General features: G+C 47.8%; 1 protein-coding gene across 1 annotated transcript; it reads left to right on the forward strand.

Moving 5' to 3' along the window:
• Positions 1-1,288: 1,288 nt before the first annotated feature.
• HYAL2 (hyaluronidase 2) lies at positions 1,289-11,537 on the forward strand. The gene is made up of 4 exons (XM_035106043.2): positions 1,289-1,493; positions 3,521-4,502; positions 8,631-8,720; positions 10,060-11,537. The coding sequence occupies exons 2-4, from the start codon at positions 3,576-3,578 to the stop codon at positions 10,462-10,464; spliced, it is 1,422 nt and encodes a 473-aa protein (XP_034961934.1). The 5' UTR covers positions 1,289-1,493; positions 3,521-3,575; the 3' UTR covers positions 10,465-11,537.
• Positions 11,538-16,341: the final 4,804 nt, after the last annotated feature.

Below are 16,341 nucleotides of genomic sequence, written 5' to 3' on the forward strand. Positions count from 1 at the left end.
CTGTGATATGCAAAAATGAGGATAATACTGTATAACAGATGTACCTTGCTGGGCTGCTGTACGCACGATGTATGTAAAGCTTCCTGCACTCTAAACCTTTCATATACAGTAAGTGTACATAAATGATATGAACCAGGGGCAGCCAACATTGTGCTCTCCCAACCTTGAACTACAACTCCTGCCATGCCTGATCACTGGCCGCACGAACTTGCCAAATCTGATGGGAGTTGTAGTCCAGCAGCATATCAAGGGCACTATGCTGGCTGACCTTGATATAAATCAGGGGTCAGCAAACGTTTTCAGCAGGGGGCCGGTCCACTGTCCCTCAGACCTTGTGGGGGGCCGGACTATATTTGGGGGGGGGATGAATGAATTCCTGTGTCCCACAAATAACCCAGAGATGCATTTTAAATAAAAGAACACATTCTACTCATGTAAAAACATGCTGATTCCCAGACCGTCCGCGGGCCAGATTGAGAAGGCGATTGGGCCGCATCCGGCTCCCGGGCCTTAGTTTGGGGACTCCTGATATAAATTGTTGCACCCTTTGATTGAGGAGCTTTATTTTCTAATCATATGCACGGTGTGGGGTTGCTGTGAGCATGCTGAGTTTTGAAGGAAGGGCACTCTGCACATGCCTCTGGTACTGTGCTGGAAATGAGTTCCAGGGCAGAGCCCTGGCAATTTCTACCTTGAATAAAGTCCCGAGCATAGGTGCCACCTCCCAGAGGCCCTGGGTGCCTGAGAGCCCACAAAGTTCCTCATGAAGGGGCCGGGCCCCCTCAGATTTCAGTGCACACTGCATGGCACCCATGGCCCTGGGCGCCCTCGGTCGCAGAGCCAAGTTGGCCTTCCTGATCCCGAATGAGCATCCCCTTGCGAAGAAGCGCTCTGAATGGCTGGCAACTCACGCCCCACTCCTCCATAAGCACATCGCCTTTTTCTGTAGAGGCTGGGGGCGGCCGGGGTGGGGGGCGACTGAAACCGCCTTTGCTCACCGGGGTCTGCGAACTTGCTGGCATCTCGCCTACTACCATATTACATTCCACCAGACTGCTGAGATGTTCGCTTCCCTTTAAGAGGCAAAGCCACACTTGGCACACGGAAAGCAGCTGGATTATACCAAGTGGCTCCGCTAGGAGGGGGAGCACTCGCCCCGGACAGCACTGAGGGGGCGGCGGAAATAACGCCATTTGCACCCGAGCGTTGCAAAAGCAAAGTGTGCAGGGCTATCAGCTATCAAACGTCTTTCTCGGTTCTTGCTGCAGGCCCAAAAGTCCGCAGAAGGCTTGTTCCATGGTGTGCCACTTCTCCCCCTTTACTCAAATCGGCAATGGGCTGTCCTTCGCTCTGATCTTTTAAGGGAGCAGCGGACTTGCCGGAGAAGCGGGTGGGTGGTACTGGGCTCATGTGCCCTTTAAGTAGAGGCTGCTCTGCGCCCAGGAGGATATATTGCTTAAGCTGGCAAGGGGGGTGATAAGTTAAGTATCCAGGTGAGTTCGCACAGCGGGGGACCCAGAGAGCTTTTTCGCGCCCCCCCCCGCCCCCAAACTGTAGGACAATGAAGACCCCTCAGGGCTGGTTTAGAGTTGGCTGGCAAGGAGTGTCTGAAGTTGAGCAGGGAATCGGAGAGGAGGAGGAGGAGGTGTGTGTGTGTGTGTTTAGTGTGGTTTTTCCTAAAGTACTTTCTTTCTGCTTAGCTGTTCCTCTCTCGGGTCCCCTAGCGCATCTGTGCAGGGATAAGTTTTTCTGCAAGACTGCAGATCGCTTTCCCTGCTTGGTTTGGCAAGCCTCCTAGTTGATGAAATGCCCTTTTGAGGAAGCCGAGCCAGTGAATGGAAAATATCTTTTTCTCTCTCGCTTGAACTTATTTCTTCCGGCCCCTTCCTATGTGCACCGCTTGAATATTTTGTGGCGAGTGATTCTGGTTTGCATTTTGGCTGAACATCCCGGTTTCAAGCTACTTACTTTAGTGGGCAGATTTTTTTGCTGGAAAGATCACGCTCGCTCGGAACTCGGGATATTTGACTTGGTGTATGCTTTAGCACGTGGAAGTGCTCTTCCATCTGTTCTGCTGACCCGGCTTCAGTAACTACTTGGGTCTTGATTTTCTTTTCTTTTTTAGCTAAGTTTTCCCACTTTTTGCTGCTGCCTGTTCTTATAGCGTTATCCGATTGCTGCAGTAACAGTCTTTAAAGCTATTCTTCTTCTTTTCAAAAGTGACTCTGTTAGTTCAGTTGCTGAAATCCACATTTCCCCACAACTCTTTCCTCTCAAATGTTGTTTGATAGGGATTCTTTCTTTCCACCAAATAGTTCACCTTGTGAACTTTTCTGTGTGGGGACGACCCCAAAACTTTAGAAGCTATGTTGTTCCTCATCAGCAAGATGTTAAGAGTGTATAATGGGGAGGCAAAAATTTAAGAACAAAGGGTGACTTTCTTTTTTAAAAAAATATTAAAATGGTGTTGATTTTGTTGATGTGTTGAAAGAGACTTTACTGAATTTCATGTTAGGAAGGTAGGCATTTTAGTATAAATTTAAGAAAGTGTTCTGATATCCCCCATCCTTTGCTGGGGAAGGCTTTAAATACAGTTCTTTTAACATAGCTCCTGGACTCTCTTTCAGCAGTAGTGATAAGGGCCATCAATGGCTTCCTTAGTGAAAAGCTTCAACTGCCAGGGTTGTGATGGGCTAACTTCTCTGTTTACTTGCCCCATTTTCCTCCTGAGGCCAATGGTGCTTTTGTACGATCTGTATGCTTGTATAATGGCCCTTTCTCCCTCTAGGTACCCCAGTTAGTATAGGGTTATGCTGACGACAGGACTTCAGGGAAAAGAAAGCAGGATGGTTCTCCTTAAGAACTGCCCTGTCTAGGAAGTATCTCTGTAGTGCTGGCAGGCCTGAAGCCGCTAAATAAACAGGCGGCTGGTTTTCTGGACACATGTGTCCCTGCATGCTGATTCTTGAGGCTCTGAGAACCTCTCTGCCAGGTTTTGCTCTGCTCTCCGCTGCTGTTTATTTGATTGTGCCTGCCATGCTTTTGCTAGACTCTGTAGACTTTTCCAACTCTCAGGCCTGTAGCAGATGTTGGGTTACGCCAGATTGCAGACAGAGCTCTGGGAACTAGTACCGTAGTCGGAAAATAAAAGCAGGTTGCCTGTTGAGATGCCACAGTTTTTAAAAAAGGGGGTTGGAATCTTAACAATAATAGCTAAATTCTGAACACTGCCGCAGTCATTGTATACCAGATGAGGTGTGTTTCAATTCCCAATTAGCTCCCACCTTCTGAGTAGATAAAGACTAGTAGAGGGAGGAGTTTTACTGATCGAAACAGAGAGATAAAAGTTCTGGTTGAGGAATTCTTTCCCCCCTTTGTTTCCAAAGAAGCATTTCAAATGGCCGCCTTTAGCTTATACTGTTGTACCAAGGAGCTTGTGCCTGGTCAAAAAGTGTGATTCCTTTCCCTTACTTTAGCATAACCACACATTTCTCTGCTCTTCTTGTGTCTTCTTTTGCAGGCCTTTGCTCTGCCTGCAACCTGCCACCACCTTGTCCCCAAACCACTCGGAGAGGATGCGGGGAGGCTCTGTGCTGGAAGTGACTTGGCTTGTGTTCCTGGTTGTGGCTGGCGCCCCTGGGCAGGACGAAGAGAAGCCCGCCTTCACCCCCATTCTCACCCGCAGGCCTTTCATTGTGGCTTGGAATGCTCCAACCGAGGAATGCAAGCCTCGCTATGGTGTCCAGCCAGATCTCAGCATCTTTGACGTTCACGCCTCGCCCAATGAACTTTTTGTGGACCAGAACTTGACCATTTTCTATAAGGAGCGCCTGGGCCTCTATCCTTACTATGATGGGGGGAAGGCTGTGAATGGGGGTGTCCCCCAGAAGAGCAATTTACAGCAGCATCGGAACCAACTGGAGTCTAGTATTAGGAAATACATCCGCACTGAGACAAAGGAAGGGCTGGCTGTGATCGACTGGGAAGAGTGGAGACCCATCTGGGTCCGGAACTGGCAGACAAAAGACATCTACCGCAATGTCTCCCGTTTGCTTGTGAAGGCTCGGCAGCCTCAACTGCTGGAGGACCAGGTGAAGAAGGAGGCTCAGTATGAATTTGAGTCGTATGCCCGTGAGTTTATGAGCGAGACCTTGAGATACGCCAAGTACTATCGCCCCCGGCAGCTGTGGGGCTTCTACCTCTTCCCCGACTGCTACAACCACGACTACAGTAAGAACCAGGACAGCTACACAGGGTGCTGCCCAGATGTGGAGAAGTCACGCAACGACCATCTTTTCTGGCTCTGGAAGGAGAGCACTGCCCTTTACCCTTCCATCTACCTGGAGCAGGTGCTGGCCAACAACACAAATGGGCGCAAGTTTGTGAGGTCTCGGGTAGGAGAGGCCCTTCGCATCTCCCAGCAGCACCATGATAACTATAGCCTACCAGTCTTTGTCTACACCAGGCCCACCTATATACGCACACAGAATGTCCTAAGCGAGGTAAGAAAGCCTTTCCTGTCTGGTAAATGTTACTCTGTTGGAACTGGGAAATAGCCAAGAATCCAGGGCCATTGGGGTTGGATATCTGTTCCATGTAGAGCAGCAATCTGAAGGACAGGTCAGCCCAGCTTGTGATCCACCCTCCCAAAAGGTAATCCACCAGCAATGTATGGCACTCTCCAGGGGTGTAATAAACTTTCTGGTGTGCTGCCTGTCTGAGACTGAAACAAGGGGGCTAGGGTGGGAGGCTATACAGCACTTAGCTGGCCACCAATACCTAGCTGGTGAGCTGCTTTTGCCTTCCTGGGTCAAACATTGTTCAGACCTGTTATAGCAATAACTGAGAAGCATTAGTTTGTGGTAATAACTGATCAGCATGATCAGATAAAGGCTGCTTATCAGAAGCTTGAATTAACTTTCCAACAGTTGTGTGGGCTGGGACTAGCGTTGCCAGACTCAATAGAGGACAGGACTTCCGTGCCTTTAATTGCCCTGCTCTCTTTTGAGTCTGGAAACCTTAAAGAGAAATCAGCAGACCCTTTGCTTGGAAATTAAACAAAGGGTTTGCTGGTTTCTCTTTAAGGTTTCCAGACTCAAAAGAGAGCAGGGCAATTAAAGGCACAGAAGTCCTGTCCTCTATTGAGTCTGGCAACCCTAGCTGGGACTGCTCCCAGGAAGCACATGTGAGCTGCGGTTCCTGTGGATTTGCTGTACAATGGGAGGTGGGGAAGGACTTCTCCTTTATCTTGGTCCTAAGCAAATTGACTTGTGGTGTAATGGAAACTTAAGAAGCCTAGGTTGGGGGGGGTGAGGAGGGAAGGAGGCAGCTGCTTCTGTCTGTCTCCCTCATCAGTTGCATGACTGTGGCAGCAGTGCTGTTCTTAATGGGCATTTAATTTTCCTAGAAAGAATCATTAGTCTGGCATTTTGCCAAGGGATTTCCTAAAGAATAGGGAGCCATTGGGTTGGATACATGTCCAGCCCATTGGGGACCACTGAGCTGGAGAAGTCGGAAGTTACACTCCAGATTGTTCCTGTGGGTGGGCTTAGTTCTGGTGCACTGAAGCACACAGGGTCGGTAAGGGGATATAGTCTATTGACCCAAGTTCTGTTGGCTTGAAGAGCATCCAGGCATGCCAACGTCAGAGTAGTCCTTTGCCATGGTGCCACAGCCTTTGGAGTGGAGCTCTTGAGCTGAAAGCCAAGCTGCATTGCTTCTGCTTCCTGCAGTTTCCCTAGGTAACTTCTGAGGGTATCAGGCACTGTAAGATGCAGGATCATGCAGATGCCCCCAAGCTCTGAGCACCACTGAAGATAGTGTCAGGATCGATGTGACTGGCTTGTCCATAGGCCAAAAAGCAGTATCTTCTGTCTTCTGCCTTGGCCCACACAACTTGGGAGCGAAAGCTTTCTGGGATAGTTGGTCTCTGTAACTGTATCGTAATCAGTAATCCATTGCAGTATGATTTCTATTTCCCTCATATAGGAAAAAAAATTCCCTATCCTAGCTGGACTTACAGGAAGCAGCAGTCAGCGATGTAGTGTTAGTGATGTGGGGCCTTGGGGTGGGGTGGGGGATCAAAGGCTCATTACTCTTTCTGCAGCAGAGTCTCCAGTGACCTTAAGACACATGATCAGCATGAAAGGGAAGCTTTTTTAGCTACTATGCTCCAAAGCTAAGCATTTAGGAACACCAAAAACACAAGATGCCTGGGTTTCAAGAGAATGGTGTACAAGTTATGTTACATGTAATGAAACTTTATGAAAAAACACAACATAAGTTACTCTGAAAGATATTGGAGCACTCCAAATCATTTCCCTAGTAGTATGTGTACAGAAAACAGTAGATTTAGCTGGAAAGCGTTTTATTGCAACACATCCCCAGTTATTGTTGTTTTATAATTATAAGATTGCAGTATAATCTTAGAAGGTGTGTGGCTGGGACTACCATAAAGGGACCCATCACTTTTGAGTTTGCTACTTACAATAGGAAAGGCACTTAAGCTTCAGGGTGGGGGATTTCCTTCCAGAGTTTCTGACCTTGCACATCTATCAAAGATCACTGGGCTCTGTGATGAATTCAAGACCCAACCACTTCTATCTTGCCTTGGCTGGGGTGGGGGAAGTTTCCGAAACAGAATTTGCAGCTGGCCTTACACAACTGGACTTCAGCAATCAAGAGTGCCAACTTGACCCCGCAACCATAAGTGCCCGGGGACATGGGTGCCGTGCAGTGTGCATGGCCCTGGCATTGAAATTTGTGGGCGTCCGGCCCCTTCAAGGGGAATTTTGTGGGTGCTCGGGCACCCAGGGCCCCAGAGAGTTGGCACCTATGTCAGCAGTTGCAATTACCTTGTACGCTACTTTCATAAGTTTGCACCTTGCAGATCTGCTGTTTGGAGAAGCAGAGCTGGGCATGATACATGCATGCAGCTTGGTCTTTCTCTCTTTTGAGATCTTAACTTAGTTCCATGCTCTACCTCTTTACAGCTGAGCATTTTGAGAGGGGGAAATCTGTGGCCAGTGGCGAGTTCTTGAGCCTCAAAAATGCAACCCTTGCTCGTTATGTGGCTGACTTTCCCCATGGATAGAGTGGAAGTTAGTGAATGGAGGTTTTGATCCCTGCTACTTAGGAATCATTCAGATTAACTAGAGGGTGCTCTGAAAGTAAGCAGTGTAAGTGAAAACGCTAATTAAAATGACAAACTTCAGACATGTTTAGGCAAGGGGTAGTAACACCCAAGTTTTATATTTTAAAAAAATGAGTTGTTGCTCCTTCTTGCTCGGCAAGAGTCATTGATAATAAAATGGCAGCTTTAACCACACATGCCTAAAAGGCCTATTCATCCATAGAATACAAATTGCAGTTCCACTCCTCACCCACCCCCTTCAGCTCTGGGGGTGATCTCTGCATTCTGTGTAGCATGATTTGTCCTGGTTGTCTGTACTCTACCGGAGGCATGTTCACACATCTGCCTGAAAATGTAGATGCTGAAAGTGAGGATGGGGACAAGCCCTGCCTCCAAGGACCTTGTGCATGTTTCACTGTGTCCCTGAACATGCCCATGTTGCATTGGGAAGTGCTCGTTGAATGAAGGTAAATCCTCCATGTAATTAGTACTGCCTACATGAGCTGGCAGCCACTCTCCAGATTTTCAGGTGGCGGGGCATTCCCAATCCTTCGTGGAACTTTCTGGCCTACCAACACCAGGTGACACCTGTTTTGGTGTGTGGTGCATGTGCATTGACGGATGGCAAATGTAAGAGGTGGCGATGATTTTAACTTAAGATAATATACCACCTTACACTCTTTCTGTATCTTCAGATTCTTGAGAGATTGCGTTTAGAGAGGTTCTGGCCCTGCCCACTGCAAGTGTGTGGCCCTAACAGATTACTTCCATGGGACGCAGGTGGCGCTTTGGTCTAAACCACTGAGCGTCTTGGGCTTGCCAATTAGAAAGTTGGTGGTGGCTCCCGTGCTCTGTCCCAGCTCCTGCCAACCTAGCCATTTGAAAGCACACCAGTGTGAGTAGATAAATAGGTACTGCTGTGGTGGGAAGGTAAGCGGTGTTTCCATGCACTCTGGTTTCCGTCATGGTGTTCCATTGCACCAGAAGTGGTTTAGTCATGCTGGCCATATGACATGGAAAAGCTGTCTGTGGGCATGCGCCGGCTCCCTCTGCCTGAAAGTGAGATGAGCGCCACAACCCCATAGTTGCCTTTGACTGGACTTAACTGTCCAGGGGTTCTTTTACCTTTTTACCTTTACCTTACTTCCATGGGAATGAAGCATTCAAGGTCAGGGGGGCAGGGATTCCCCCATGCATTTCCTCCACAGCACCAACAAGAAACTCCCTCCCAGGCAAGGCTTTCACCTGTTTCTCTTCATCGGTCTGAAATGTTGCTTTTATCTGACAATGTGTATTTTGAAGGGTGAATTGTCCTTTCTCTCCACCATAAGGCTGAAACTGGTGTTAAAAGGCACTCCTTTTACTATATAATAAGGAACAGTCATAATACAGCAACGGGAACAGCTTCTATCCATTCTTGAGCTAGAGAGTATCCTACAAATCTCCTAATACTCTGTATCTTTACTAATTGTGGACCTACCTGGATGTTTCATTACAGAAAGACTTGATCTCCACCATTGGTGAGAGTGCTGCTCTGGGGGTAGCTGGTGCGATCTTCTGGGGAGATGCAGAGAACACTAGAAGTCGGGTATGTATGTTTCCGCACCAGCCCCAGAGAGACAAGCCTAGAGGGGTCTTCTTTCAGATAAAACTGCTCTTCGATCTCACTCCTGCCAAGAGCATGTCGGGTCCTGTCTTAATTCAACAGGCAGCCCTCTTAGTGGGGCTACTTCTGCAATTTGTTCGGTTTCGCAGCTCAGCATCAGCACAGCCTCTTTTTGGTGGGCTGTCAGGGGACATATGGGAAGAGGCACGTGTTGACAAAGATACTGGCAATGCCTGGAGGTTGCTGAATGCTAGAAAATATCAGAAAGGCCCTCTAGGGAACGCTGGTGGTCTCAGGTGTGGGACATTGTCCTTTCTGGATACCTAACTTACCACCATAGAGCAGTAAGAGGCATGGCAAGACATGATAAATTTGACATGATTTTGTTTGTAAGCTTTATTAATAGGTCAAGTGCAAATTGTGGTCCCCTGGCAACTCGTGACTCCCAAGGGAGTGGCTATTTCACGTCTCCCTGAAAAGATCTCGCTTTTATTACATTATGGCTGGTATTGTTTCTCTTTACTGCCATTGCTTTATTTTCAATCCCAGATCCTGTGTTGCTTGTTACATGCTGCACTGTTTATTGTTTTAACCAATACATAGATATACACATACACACACACACACACACACACACACACACACACACACATAGATAGATGATAGATAGATAGATAGATAGATAGAGAGAGAGAGAGAGAGAGAGAGAGATAGAGAGATACTGTCAATGCAACGACCACCTGATACTAGAGGGAGAAGGGTGGCTTTTGACTACTAATGACTTTTTGCTTTGAGGGGTACAAATACACTCTTCCTTGGAGCTTTGCTACTTCGTCCAAGGGGCCATGATCCCCACCAAAGGCCTCCTTGGCACTTCCTTGTATTGAATTCAACTAGTTGCCATTCCAGTGTTGATACCAAGCATATGCATCATTTCCTACAGAGATCGAAGCATAGAGAGACACCCCTTTGGTGTCCAGAGTACATAATGGGCAACAACTGCTTTCAGTGTAAATAACAGAGATTGATATGTATTATTAGGGTTTAAGAAAGGGGAAAATACTGACCAAGGCAGAAACCCTATGCATGCTAACCAAGAAGTAAGCTCCACGGAACTAAATGGAATTTACTCTCAGATAGACATGCATGTATTTTGGCTCAGAAATCTATAAACATCTGTATTGTAGGATACCCTGGATGGATGGATGCTTCCATTGGGCCTTCTTGCATCCAGGATCCAGTAAGAGCAAAATCTCACCTTCTGGCTGTAGCTGCTGGTCTCCCAGTTCCTGTTGCTAATTTTGAATCCTCTCCTCTGCAGGAAACGTGCCAGCTGATTAAAAACTACATAGAGGAGGGCCTTGGCCGTTACATCGTCAATGTGACCACAGCTGCCGAACTCTGCAGCCACACTCTGTGCAGCGGCCACGGGCGCTGCCGGCGCATTTTCAGCAACGCTGATGTCTTCTTGCATCTCAACCCAGCCAGCTTCGAGATCCACCGCAACGCTCCTGGGCAGGGCAAGCCGCTGTTTGAGCCCACGGGGAACTTCTCTCAGGATGACACTGCCTTCCTCAAGGCCCACTTCCAGTGCCACTGTTACCAGGGATGGCACGGGAAAGGATGCAAGGAGCAGCTGAACCCTCCTGGGGGCGGCCCCTATCTTCGCAGTAACCTGGGACTCCAGTTGCTGATAACTCTCTGTCTGCTGGCCTGCTTGCACTAGGCTGCCTCCAACTGGAATCTCTGCGGCCGCAAACTAGTTCCTGGTGTAGTAGGCAGTGGTGATAAGCAGAAAGGGAGAAATAAGAGCCACCAGCCTCTCGTTTATATATATATATATTTCTTTAGCAGTGATGTAGCAGACCTACTATTTAAGAGACTGTCCTACCTCTCCCATCTGTGCCACTGGCCCTTTAAGAGGCAAAAAAAATGAAAAAGGACTTTCCCCCCACTGACAGTATTTCTGTGCACAGGCAGATGGGTGGCTGGAGGCGAGGATTGGCAAAGGTAGGGGGGCTGCCATGAGCCTTGCCTCTACTGCCTTTCCCTTGCTGTCCAGAAGTGTCTCCAACACCGGATTCGATCTGGTGCCTTGCGTTAGCTACCCAAACAGAAGCAGGAATTTGAGGATGGGGAAAGTCGTCAAAGGGCAGCCTGGGGGTGGGGAGGAGGGAAGAATGGGTGCCCACATTCGGCATTCTTTGGGGAGAGGATTAGGAAGAGGGGTGCTTGGCTCTTCTATTGTAAGGAGGGAGGGGGGCACGGTTAGAAAATGAAAGTCCTAGAGGCTGCTTAGGCCTCAGGAGAGGTGTGATGGGTTTGGTGGAGCTGCTGTAGTGAGGAGAAAATTGCTGCTGTTTAAAACATGCCTCTTTAGGATAGCCGATAGAGAAGGAGAGAAAGCATTGCCCAGCCAGTGGGGTTTAACCTAGAGAGTAGAAAGCTCTGGTGGCGAAAATGCCCTTTGCTGACCGACTGGGTGGGCGGGCAAACAACATTTGTATTGCTCTGAGAAGGGCAGCCATGGGGTGCGGGAGTGCCATGCCCCCTATCCGTGTGTGGCCGGTGCTGAGTTGGTGCCCTGCATCGTTACAGGAAAACCAAAAAAGTTTTACCTCAGAATTAAAGACACACCGAGAAAACGTAATTGGCGTTCTGCATTGTGTGTTGGGAGCTTGCTTCGTTGCCCGGAGGGGCCCTTCATGCCATTCCTCCTTGCCAATGAGGAGGCTCCAGCTGTGAGTGGTATTTGCCTTCAGACCCCAATAAAACGTTGGCCGGCTTTTCATTAACACATCCCCCCATCGTGTGTGGCTTTGTCCTTCTCATCACGGAACTGTGGCTCTGGCCAGTGCTGGTCACCCTCCTGTGACCATCCCTGCGTAGCTGCGCCTGAACCAGATCATTCTTACTCATCTTAACAATTCCCTCAGCTTTTCCCATTTCGGGTGCAACCAGAGAGTCTGGAGACCCCCAATGAAAGAGGCCTGTTGGTGCTGTGGCTGCACCCCCCCTCCCCTTCTGCTGTTTGTACAGATGCCATCTGCCAGCCTGGCCTTCAGCTCTCCTTCCCAGTGTTGCTCTTTGTCTCTACTGGAGCAGCAAGGGGCTGCCTCTCCTTGTCCGGACTTCCTGCTCCTTGTAATTAAGTCAACGAGTTTTGGCTGGCAAAGCCAAGCAGTTCCCAAAGTAGAAGGAACACTGGGTGTCTCTGTCAGGGTCATGTGCCCTGCACAGGAGAGCGAGAAGCTGCAGGCAGGCAGGGGCGGGGACCGACTGCCATTGTGTTCCTTTTCTCCCCAAACGGACGTGTTTCTCCTTGCTTCTCTTCCAGTCGACGGAGGACTTTTAGGAGCAGGGTGAAACCTGCCCTCCAGGCTTCTCTGTTTGGCACACAGGGCTCACCCCCAAGCCACATCCCCTCCCCCTAGGCCTTCCTCTCCCACTGGTTGCGCTCTGCACCCTCTGTTGTTTTCGCCTGCCTTTTCTTTGAACTCTGATGATACCTCTTGCTTTGCTGGATAGAAGATAGAGGAACATGTTCGCAATATGAAAGCAAAGTTTACGTTCATTGCTCTCCTCACTTTTGGCTTTGCAGGTGGCCCTCAGGAGGTTGTCAGGAAAGGAATGTGGTCTTTGGGCTGGCTGAGCTTTCCCACCCCTGATTTTAGGAGTGTATCTAGTTTTCTTTGGCTGCTTGTTTCTTGGCTGCTCCTGACTTGTTCATCTCTAAAAGCGATGGAATGGAAGAGGCTGGGGATCTGTAGAAAACAAGCTTGGAAATACCGAACCAAATTGTGGTGCTTCATGGGGTTGTCTTCTGTGAGGAGGGGGGGATTGCTGCTGGTTTGGAAGGCAGCTAAGAGGCACCTTGGGCTGAGGCAGGTAGAGCTGCGTCAAACTTGCAGCCTGTTTTCTTATCTGCCCTTCAGATGCCTGTGATCAAATTGGTGTTGAGAACACAGGGAGCTGCCTCGTACTGAACCAGGTCAGTGGGTTATTTTGCCCAGTGCTATTAACCCCAGCTCGTATTGTCAAGCAGTTGGCAGCAACCAACCTCTTTGTTCTGTTTACCAAAACGTTTTCCAGCAATACATCCAGTTAAGCAATCAAGCTGCGAAATGCTACGATCTGATTCTGGACCCTCTAGCTTCTAGCGCCTGTTTTGTAACTCTGAACTACAACTCCTCCCTGTTTTGGGCTGCAGGTCATCTTCTGCCAAGGGCATGGGTTTATTGAAAAGAAATTCCTGATGTGAGTGGATATTATTTGTTTCATGGTGAAGTAAAAGCTTCACTAATCCTCTTGCACGTAAAATGCCTCTCGCTACGGCACCTAAGATGGGTCTCTTGAGAGCAGGCATCTCCCTGTGGCTGCATGCTCTCCCCTGGGATGGCTGTTGGTGGGCTACTTTTTTCTGCCTACTGTAAGTCAGCCTTATGCCTGGCCATTGGCCATGTTGCCTGAGGCTGATTGTTGGGATCCAGCAAAATCTGGAAGGGCACAGGTTCACCATCCCTGGTGTAGAAACATAGTGTGTGTTGTCCACATGCTTTTCTAGGTGAACTGGAAAGTGCACTGGACTTGCCACCCTACCTAAAACTCCCACCTTAAGACCTCCAGAAATAATGACATCTCGTCCACAAAAGTGAACAGTCCCTGGGCACAGAAGAATGCAAGATGACTGAGGTGGGCTGTGGTTCTTGCATTTCCTTGGAGAATGTTTTTTTTTAATTGTGAGAAGAGGCACAAGCCAGCTTTAAATCACAGGATTAAGAGGCGTGTACATGTCCAGTGCTATAAATATGAGCATTCCTCTGCTAGCTAAGTTCAGCCAGGGGTGCTGCTGTTCACTGCACACACATTTTGATTAGAGACAATCTGGGGAGGTAAAAGGCTCTTCATTTGTTTTTGTTTTTGTCCTTTGAGGTCTTTATCTCATTCCCTCCAGGAACCTCATAAAACGTGATGCCATATACCTAACAGCATAAAGGGCAAGTAGGTGCCTGAAAAAAGGTGTAAGATCATGGGTTGGCAAACTAAGGCTCGGGGGCCGGATGCAGCCCAATCGCCCTCTCAATCCGGCCTGTGGACGGACGAGGAATCAGCGTGTTTTTACATGAGTAGAATATGTTCTTTTATTTAAAATGCATCTCTGGGTTATTTGTGGGGCATAGGAATTCGTTCATTCCCCCAAAAAAGATATAGTCCGGCCCACCACAAGGTCTGAGAGACAGTGGACCGGCCCCCTGCTGAAAAAGTTTGCTGACCCCTGCATAAGATTAATCTCCACAGATACAGTTCGGATAACGGGGGCAATTAAGCATCTGATTAGGCTGCTATTTGGGAAAGGGAAAACAGGACCTATAACAGTAGCAGGGGGATTTTTCTGGGGGCGGGCACAAAGTAAAATGCTGAAATGGGGGAGCATGCTAATCCCCCCCCAAAAAATGAGAATAGTGTCTGTACACTTTGTCTCATCTCATGTTCTGTTAATGCTATAAATTTTTATTTTTTAAAAAAAAAAATCAAAGTGGGTGATAATACTTTGTGAGGGGATATGCATGAGGATGCTTTGTCCAGAGGCGAATCTAGTCCACTTGTTTCTTAGACAAATGTGTGAGCTGGGGGAATGAGGGAGGTTGGTCTGTTCCCCACCCTTTGCCTGAAAATCAGGAGTGCACAATTTCTCCATCTTGGCTTTGGAAAAACAAGGAATATCGCTCCCTTAGGGGTCCCTGTCAAAACATCTACTGTGGAAGGGTCAGTGCTGAAAGTCCTCCTGCTTTCCATTCAGTAGGAGAGCGCACCCTAGTGCCACAAAGGGAGCAAAAAATCAAGCTCAGTTCCTAGCTCCCTAAGAAGGCAGCGTGTTGCACGATTGCCAGGGCTGCTTATGTGGGCAGTTATCTGTACTGTAGTTTCTTTCGGAAGCCACAACCAATGTAAGCCTTGTGTTTGATTTCCCCAGAGTATATACCAGCCCACGGTTGATCTGATGGCAGGGTGCCATTTCTTTCCCCTCTCTAAATCTTTTTCCCAGGATCGGACATGTTTTCTCCCTTCCTCTTCTTGCTTTTTGATGTGCTGCCTTTCTCAGACTTTCATGGCTTTCCCCACACACATTTCCATATATTCAAGACACTGGAACAGAAAGCATTTCCCCCATTTTAGTCTCTCTTTTGTCACATTGATTGCACGGTTCCCTCTCTGAGCCTGGAATATGCTTTGTGCTGTCAAGTTCCACCTCTGCTTGGCGTAGTCAGACAGAAACTAGTTGTCTTTTGTTTAAGGCCTTGCCAAATTCCTGAGCAGAGACACTTGGAGAAAGGTTACTAAAAGCCATGAGAAATGCTTAGGGATGTGGTGTGCGAATGCTTACTGTTTTAACACTTTGTAGGGAACCAGCCAGTCTATGCACCTACACAAATTCCTAATTCTTACTCTGGATTTAGGGATCTAGAATTCTTAATGATAACCTCTGATTTGGTACTGATAGTCACTTAAACGTGAATTGCCACCTGCACTTTGCCCATAGGTAGGCATTGAAAAAGCAGAACCCCCCCAAACTTTTACCATTCTTTAACTACAGGTAGGTAGCTGTGTTGGTCTGAGTCGAAGCAAAATAAAAAAATTCCTTCAGTAGCACCTTAAAAACCAACTAAGTTTTTATTTTGGTATGAGCTTTCGTGGGCAGTCCAACTGCAGTCATCAGCAGTTGTTAACAGCCATCTACAGGTTTACCACTCCCATCAGCCCATCACCCATTCCCACCCACCCCCACCACCCTCTGTATATACATAAGGGTCTGACTCTTCTGTTTCAAGTGTATCTGAAGAAATGTGCATGCACACGAAAGCTCATACCAAAATAAAAACTTAGTTGGTCTTTAAGGTGCTACTGAAGGCATTCTTTAACTAGTCATTTTAACCATCACTCTTTGAAAGAGAGAACAGTGGCTAAGCATGACAGATATATAACTCATGAATTTCAAAATTATAGGTCACAGTTATGTAGCTAGAAGATTTGTCATTCTGTTTCAAAGGACTAACACAAAACAAATGTGTTCAGTGCACTTTTACGCAATCCATAATGTGTTGATTCCTGAAGATTTGTTCTGCAGCCAATCCTCTGTATAACATGGTCATTTAAAATAAATTCTGATCCCTGTACTGTACTTCAAAACAGTTTCTCAAACCCAGCATGGATACAATCCTGAGTATTTTTAAGTGTGAGCCAGAAGACTTCCTACCCCAGCCCCCAAGCTCTTTTGCTGGTGTGTGTGTGTGTGTGTGTGTGTGTGTGTGTGTGTGTGTGTGGAGAAGGTGGGTTAATTATTTCTTGTCTATAAGCTTCCTGGCCTGGTCATTAAGAGATCTGTCTCTTAGTTTTGTTCAGTGCATGATGACGAAGAACTTCAGGTGGTGGCAATTTTCAAAGGCACTTGGATTCAGTCTCCTCAAAGATACTTCAGTTACCAGTCGGTACCCACCATGAGGTGTGGGCAGTGCTGCCTTGGGAGGAGGGAGCAGAAGTAACGTGTTTCTCCTAAAATAAGACACGTCTTATATTTATTTTTCTGCCCAAAAAACACAACATG

This window comes from Zootoca vivipara, chromosome 2 (genome assembly GCF_963506605.1).
Source record: "Zootoca vivipara chromosome 2, rZooViv1.1, whole genome shotgun sequence".
Classification (NCBI taxonomy): Eukaryota; Metazoa; Chordata; class Lepidosauria; order Squamata; family Lacertidae; genus Zootoca; species Zootoca vivipara.

Bases quoted from the DNA above. Each gene is read 5' to 3' on its own strand.
- HYAL2 (XM_035106043.2), top strand. From the start codon at position 3,576: ATGCGGGGAGGCTCTGTGCTGGAAGTGACTTGGCTTGTGTTCCTGGTT. The intron at 4,503-8,630 runs GTAAGAAAGCCT...GTTTCATTACAG, and splicing joins CACAGAATGTCCTAAGCGAG to AAAGACTTGATCTCCACCAT. The intron at 8,721-10,059 runs GTATGTATGTTT...TCTCCTCTGCAG, and splicing joins CAGAGAACACTAGAAGTCGG to GAAACGTGCCAGCTGATTAA.